The 7,657-nt window shown below is 40.2% G+C and overlaps 1 protein-coding gene across 2 annotated transcripts; it reads left to right on the top strand.

Moving 5' to 3' along the window:
- Positions 1–335: 335 nt before the first annotated feature.
- On the top strand, positions 336–3,031 carry LOC143522598 (alpha-1-antitrypsin homolog). Of its 2 annotated transcripts, XM_077016311.1 has the most exons (5): positions 336–1,014; positions 1,108–1,378; positions 1,487–1,634; positions 2,391–2,487; positions 2,561–2,699. In XM_077016311.1, exons 1-4 carry the CDS (start codon positions 339–341, stop codon positions 2,466–2,468), a joined length of 1,173 nt encoding a protein of 390 aa, XP_076872426.1. In that variant the 5' UTR covers positions 336–338; the 3' UTR covers positions 2,469–2,487; positions 2,561–2,699. The 2 variants fall into 2 exon arrangements, with proteins under 2 accessions (XP_076872426.1, XP_076872425.1); XM_077016310.1 differs by lacking the exon at positions 2,391–2,487 and having other exon boundaries at positions 2,561–3,031.
- The last annotated feature ends 4,626 nt before the right edge of the window (positions 3,032–7,657 follow it).

The following is a 7,657-nucleotide window of genomic DNA, read 5'->3' as shown; positions in this document are numbered from 1 at the left end:
ATTGGATTTTCTATTTGATTCTGTTGTTAAGCAATGTGTGTGTGTGTGTGTGTGTGTGTGTCCATTCTTGAGACACAAGTGAGTAATATGTACAAAACAGACACACAATACAAACACAGAATCAAACAGAGGAACACAACAATTATAGACATGTTCAAAAATTTTGGTATGATTCTAAGTGACAAACAAAACAATTCTCCATTATTACTACTAAAAACTGTGTAGGTATTATGTATGACTCCAATTTCTAATCAATTATTTGATTTGAAAGTGCAGTATCAGAAATCCAATACCATTCAACACAGAATCAATATGGCACTCTTTCTGCAGGTGATAAAATGTGGGGGAAGGTCCAGTGGTGTTTGACAGTTGCCCTGCTGCTGACAGTGGCCTGGGGTGACCAACATGAGGGGCATGATCATGGAGATCATTCAGCAGATCACCATAAACATCTTCACCATGGCAAAGATGAACCCCACCCTCACCACGATGGAGGAGAGGATTCCTGCCACAGACTCTCACCTCACAATACTGACTTTGCTTTCTCCCTCTATAAAAAGCTGGTCAGCCAGCCTGATGCAAAAGGCAAGAATATCTTTTTCTCCCCACTCAGCATCTCCATGGCTCTGTCCATGCTGGCCCTGGGAGCCAAGGGTGAGACCCACTCACAAATGTTCAGCACCCTGGGCTACAGTACCCTCACACCCGATCAGGTCAATGAAGGCTATGAGCACCTACTCCACATGCTGACCCATAGCCAGGACTCCATGCTGCTGGAGGCAGGAAGTGCCGTTGCAGTGCGAGAAGGGTTTAAGCCTGTAGAGAAGTTTCTGAAGGATGCTCAGCACTTCTACCATGGAGAAGCCTTTAGTGTGGACTTTAGCAAACCAGACGTGGCCGTGCAAGAGGTCAACAAATTTATTGCCAAAAAGACCAAGGATATGATCACTGACATGGTCAAGGATCTAGACCAAGACACTCTGATGATGCTTATCAACTATATATATTTCAGAGGTATAGCATCTAAATAGAATCCACAAATGTTTTAATGCTTTCTTTGTGTTTCACAAAAACTACAGTAACAAGTCTTAAATACCATTCTCTAAGGTAAATGGGTGAAGCCTTTTCAAGTGAAGAACACTCACAAAGCTGACTTCCATGTGGATGGGGATACAAAAGTAACTGTGGAGATGATGAAGCGAACTGGACGATACAAATTCTTCCATGACTGGAATAACTTCACCTCTGTCATCATGGTCCCATATAAAGGAAATACCTCTATGATGATTATTCTGCCTGATGAAGGAAAAATGGAGGAGGTGGAAAAAGACATCTGTAAGGTTCACCTAAAGTATTGGCATGACAATGTTGTCAGAAGGTAATTTTAGTCACCAGTGTTTTCATTTTAGCAAAAAAGTATGTATTTAATAAGTGAATGTGTTTTGACAATAATAAAAATTAAAAAATTATCTATTTATCTCTGTAGATCTGTGACACTATATATGCCCAAATTCTCCATCTCTGCTTCCTCATCCCTTGGAGACACTCTGAAGGAAATGGGAATAGTTGATGCATTCTCAGAAAGTGCTAACTTTTCAGGAATCAGTGAGGAGACCAAACTAAAGGCTTCTAAGGTATGTGGAGAAAGTGGATGTAACGTTAACTCCGCCCCTTTGTGCGTATCTTGCCTTGTTCCCTCCCTCTGTTCCCTTTCGTCGATGTTTTGATTCGTCACGCCCCTTTTTTTTATCCCTACCCAATGTTATCCTTATCAGCTGTTTGGAATTATTTGGTTTGATGAGTTTGTATATAGTCTGGTTGAGTTCATGTGTTCCCTGTGGGTCTATTTTTGTAGGTTGGTTCACGGTGTTAATGTTCTTTGTCGCGCTCTCAAGCCTCCGTGTCATTTTAGGGTTTCTGTGATCAGTCTGGTATCAAGGTGTCAAGGTCTGTTGCGGTTCTGTCGTCTTTGATTCGTTTCGGTTCCTTGTTGAGTTTCCTATGTTATATGTAACTGTCCTTTTGATCTGGTTGTAATGTGTCTTGGTCTTGCTTGTACTATATGGTTGTTCCCGCTGTGTATTCGTACCTAGTTAAGTGTTGCGAGGGTTTTCGTATGTCTCGGTTGTTAGTTCGGTTAAATATTATGATTTGATCCGGTGTGAATTGTTCATTACTGTTAGACATTGTGATTTGGTCATGTGTGATTTTGTTTATTGTCGTTGTCCGAGTGGTAATCTTTGTCTTTACATCAGTGTGTGTTTCTGTGTAGGTTGTATTTTGTATGTGTGATTATTATGCCGCGCCGATCTCGTAACGTGCGTGTTGGAAAGGTCGAGGTTATAGGAGTTAGTTCCGCCTCTGATTTGAATAAATGTGGTTCTTTGCAGCAATTGTGTCCGCCGTCTGATTCTAGGTTGTTAGTGGACACATGTTGTAACATGTTTGACAAACCTGAGTTGGAATGAATGCACAGACAAGATGAAGGTACAATCTGTGTTTTTGACTTTCCTTACATATCTAAACCTTTTCCTCATTCATATGTGTGACCTCTCCACAGGTTCTCCATCAGGCAGTACTCAGTGTTGATGAGAAGGGCACTGAAGCAGCAGCTGTGACCACTCTAGAGATCATGCCAATGTCCTTGCCAGACATCATGAAACTCAACCGACCCTTCCTAGTCTTCATTGTGGAGGACGGTACCAAGAGCATCCTCTTCATGGGCAAGATAACCGACCCCACTGCATAGTGCTAGATGTCTACCTCACAGTCAAGATAACCAACCCCACTAAACTAAACTAGCAAGTGTACATTTCCGTACTAATAAATAGCAACAAATTGCAAAGAAAAATAGTTAATACATTTAACAAGAGTCTGGATTTGACATAATAGCAGTCAAAGGGACGAGTGAATTGATGAGGTAAATGACCGGTGTACTGTAAAATCTGTTGTAAAATGTAACAGCAAGAGAGCCTGTTTTAAGATGAGGCAAATTTTTCAGTTTGAAATAAATGGCCCTTGTGATGGTGAATTACTGCCTGACTACTAATTGACCATGAATTTGCTGTCTTCGATTACCTTATCTTAGAACACTGTCATTTTGATACACTGCTCAGTTGTTATAGCAAATAAAAATAACTTTTCTATAGTGAATTAAAGAACCATTCTGAATACAGCTACAATGACCATCAAATGCACTTTTATTGACATTGATGATGAACACCCTTTTGAAAACCCATTTTTAAAATACCACCCTAACCTGTTCCCTATCACTGCTTGTGTAAGAGATGTTAAATGCTGAATGTCGCTAAACTTCCTCCAACTTAATGAGGACAAAACAGAAGTTCTCCTCCTGGGCCCAAAGGCCACAAGACAGAAAATACCAGATCTAATGCTTAATCTCGCAGACTACCCCATTACACCTGGCACAGTAGCCAAAAACCTAGGCGTCATACTCTACTCCGATCTATAGATACATAGATAATACTACTAGGATAGCTTTTCTACATCTCCGTAACATTGCCAAATTAAGAAATGCATTATCACATGATGATGCAGAAAAATTGGTGCACTCCTTTGTTAGCTCCAGATTAGACTACTGTAACTCACTACTGTCAGGATGTTCAAATAGGAATCTAAATAAACTTCAAATAGTTCAAAATGCCGCAGCCAGAGTTCTGACTAGAACTAGAAAATTTGATCATATTAGACCAGTCCTATCAGCCCTGCATTGGCTCCCGGTTAAATTCCGTATTGATTAAAAAATTCTTCTACAGATTTATAAAGCACTGCACGGGCTTGCTCCTGATTACCTCCAGGAACTTATTTCCTATTATGAACCCCGACGTCCACTAAGATCACAGGGTGCTGGCATCTTATTAGTTCCAACAATTAATAAGGTAACAGCAGGGGGAAGATCCTTTTCTTATAAGGCCCCCCAACTATGGAATAACCTTCCAGAATGTGTCCGGGACTCTGACACAGTCTCAATCTTTAAGTCTAGGTTGAAAACCCACTTATTTAGTTTAGCGTTTGGTGATTAATGTGCCCCCTTAGATAAAAGTACAGACCTAGGGATTCACAGGCGACGGGTTTTATGGTAAACTGGGGCACTGGTGCTGTCATCCTGTCACACTGCACATGGTGACTCAAGTTTGTTGACGGTGTAGTGGATGGATGCCAACGTCTCAGAATGCTCCCAAGTCTGTGTTACCTTCTGGTTCAGTTCTGCCTTTTTAGCTAGGCTGCAATAATTTAATGCCAGAGTTGCTGCCACACTCCAGAAATGTTTAAATTTCCTCTGTCCCTCATATGATCCCATACAGAGCTAATTGTCCCTCTTTTCTTTTTCCAAATGGCTGTATGCCTACCTGAGAAATACTGAGACGAGGAGAGACGAGCCTTTCCTCATATCCACCCTGGGGCAGTCACCTCCTGCCTAACCAGCTGTGGATGAAGGATCAACCCACCTGGCCCCTCTCACCACCCCAAAATCTATGTTATGGTTGTATCTCCATGGCCCTGGACTACTATTACCAACCATCAAGAAGTTTAAGAACTGTAATAAGAATAACATAGAGAACACAAAATATAAATATAAATACACACAAAGATGAGTGATTTATCATTCCCATCTTTTTTTTGTTATGGTGATTGGCGTCAGATGGGTTCCCCCTCTGAGTCTTGGTTCCTCTCAAGGTTTCTTCCTCGTGCCCTTAGGGAGTTTTTCCTTGCCACTGTCACCCTTGGTTTGCTCACTGGGGTCTAGGACTCAGACACTTGTAAAGCTGCTTTGTGACAACAACTGTTGTAAAAAGCACTATATACATCAGAATCAGAATCAGAAATACTTTATTGATCCCAGGTGGGAAATTGCACTTATTACCGTAGCAACCTGAATAGGTATAAGCCCTCCCAAGATGTAAGTTACAGCAAGAAAAAACTTATTAAAGTTACTTATAAAATTAACTTAAAATTATATAAAACTATAAAACATTTTGATTTGATTTGATTTAAACCCACAGGTCCAACCATCTAGTGCTGTGCATTGCTCTCATCTAGTGAGACTGCTCGAGCCTTCCTCAGGCTCTATAGATTGGTGATTGTGTAGTGCGCTACCACAGCCTTTCGGTTTGATTATCACTAAATGCAGGACCATTGAATGTGTGACTCGTTCACTTAAAAAAAACTAATTTATAAATCAGCTCCCTTTAGAAAACTAAGCAACATGTATACATCACCTTCTTCTTCTTAATCAATAATCATCTTTGAAGATTGATGCAGCAGATTTAAGCCAGAACTGAACTCTGTGACAGCAGACCGGAGAGGACAGGAGTGGTGCTGGTGAATATGAATAAGACTCCTTCAGTCTCACATCTACCTGTAGATGGCACTATTATGTTAAGGTTTTGTCTGTGTTTCAAGCAGATGTTAGATTCTTTGGATGGTTTAATTCAGCATCAGGCAAACCTCCCAGTTCACAAAGCATTTAACATCCCTGATTATCTTGAAGCTCTGTACAGCCAGGCTCTGCACCATTTGTTTTCAGTGACAGCACAAGTTTAATTATGTAAAAAAGTAAAAAACCAAGTAAAAAAAATAGCAGTTATGTAGCAAAGAATGAAGTATCACATCATGCTGCCATACAAGTGCAGCATGTCTGATCTGGACAAGAGGTAATTAAAGGTTAATGGGAATGTGTGTTTGAAAGCATAGCACATTGCATGCTTTCATATGATGGATGGCCACAAGACAAAATGTACTGTAAAACACAAAGAAGACAAGAATCCTTTAACACACATATTAACAGAAAATACAATTCATATATTTTGAAATATTTTCATAGTTTTGTCTAAAAATGGTTAAAAGAATTATATAAAAATGGGAGGATTAATCTACATTTCAAGCTCTGATCCTACGACCAGGTATGCAGAGTCTAAAATAATATAATAGTGCCTCCATGATTACCAATAAACAATATTTTTCAAGAAATGGTCTGCCTTGTTTCATGCAGAATTCATCAAAAATTTACATTCACTAACTCTAGACATATCAAGATTATGTGTCTAGGAGGCCATTCAAGTACAGTGAACTCATTGTCATATTCAAGAAACCAGTCTGAGATGATTCGTGCTTTATGACAAGGCACCTTATCTTGCTGGATGTAGCCATCATAAGACAATGTGGTCATAAAGGGATGGACATGGTCAGCAACAATACTCAGGTAGGCTGTGGTGTTGACACGATGCTCAATTGGTACTAATGGGCCCAAAGTGTGCCAAGAAAATATCCCCCACACCATTGCACCACCACTTCCAGCCGTTGATACAAGGCAGGATGGATCCATGCTTTCATGTCGTTGACGCCAAATTCGAGCCTTACCATCTGAATGTCGCAGCAGACATTGAGACTCATCAGACCAGGCAACATTTTTCCAATCTTCTATTGTCCAGTTTTGGTGAGCCTGTGTGAATTGTAGCCTCAGCTTCCTTAACTGACAGGAGCTTGTATGGAATCATATTGTAGAAGCATGCAAAAAAGATATAAAATACAGGTTCAGTATGTGAGCATTAATTTAAACATCCATTGATTTAAACATACATACAGTGGGGAAAATAAGTATTTAGTCAGTCACCAATTGTGCAAGTTCTCCCACTTAAAAAGATGAGAGAGGCCGGTAATTGACATCATAGGTAGACCTCAACTATAGGAGACAAAATCTGAAAAAAAAATTGAGAAAATCATTTTGTCTAACTTTTAAAGAATTTATTTGCAAATAATGGTGCAGTGTTTACTGTAGCAACCTGACGTCTTACATCTTGCAATGGCCTTAGTGATGCCTGGCTTTTGTAAGAAGGCCTGATCTATCTGAGAGAGAGAGAGATAGAGAGAGAGAGAGAGAGAGAGAGAGACGGGGTTTCCCTCTTCTTTCACTCTTACACCACCTGCTGCATGAGGGAGCAGGTAGCTACTCATGCCATCCTCTGACTTCTTATTCTGTTTCAATATTCTGACTTTTGCTCTTTTTTCTGCAGTAGCTGCATCTAGATCTAACTTCTTTTTAGCTGCTTTAATGCGTACTTCTTCCATTTCTAACTCTTGTTTCTTCTCTAGAATAGCAGCATGTTCTACTAGACCAGAGAGCTTGGCCTCTTCAATAACACAAACTGATCCACAAGAAGACACAACAGTTGAGCGTCCAGCACATGGGCCTTCTTGCTTAGTTTATTGGACTTATGGCTCACTTGTGACACACTATCATCAGGGTTTATCTCTTCCTCAGCTTGTGATTCTTGGTTTGTTCGTGTTAAGCTCAAGGTCTCCTGCTCCATCTATTTGTTAGTTTACTGAAGAAACTATCTGATAACTGTCATTTTAGGCTCAAACCAGTTGTTAATATCTGCCTCTTTCTCATCTTCAGGTAAAAGATCTCCTAATTGTTCAGTGATGTCAACAAAATATTGGAGAACTGGATTAAATTTTGCCTGCATTATTTCTTTCACTGTTGGCAAATTATCAGCTAATGTGATTAAACTGGTAACTTCCCTCCTTAGAGTTGTGAGTCGGGGCTAGAAATCCTCTCCTGGAGCCAGGTAGCCTGTATAGTTTGTTCTCAATTGCCTTCTCAGTTAACTTGACTGACCGTTTGGTGGCCATT

Source organism: Brachyhypopomus gauderio, chromosome 9 (assembly GCF_052324685.1).
Source record: "Brachyhypopomus gauderio isolate BG-103 chromosome 9, BGAUD_0.2, whole genome shotgun sequence".
Classification (NCBI taxonomy): Eukaryota; Metazoa; Chordata; class Actinopteri; order Gymnotiformes; family Hypopomidae; genus Brachyhypopomus; species Brachyhypopomus gauderio.
The sequence above is the reverse complement of the archived record's forward strand: the minus strand, read 5'-3'. Positions and strand labels throughout refer to the sequence as shown.

Bases quoted from the DNA above. Each gene is read 5' to 3' on its own strand.
- LOC143522598 (XM_077016310.1), top strand. From the start codon at position 339: ATGTGGGGGAAGGTCCAGTGGTGTTTGACAGTTGCCCTGCTGCTGACA. The intron at 1,015-1,107 runs GTATAGCATCTA...CCATTCTCTAAG, and splicing joins CAACTATATATATTTCAGAG to GTAAATGGGTGAAGCCTTTT. The intron at 1,635-2,560 runs GTATGTGGAGAA...ACCTCTCCACAG, and splicing joins CCAAACTAAAGGCTTCTAAG to GTTCTCCATCAGGCAGTACT.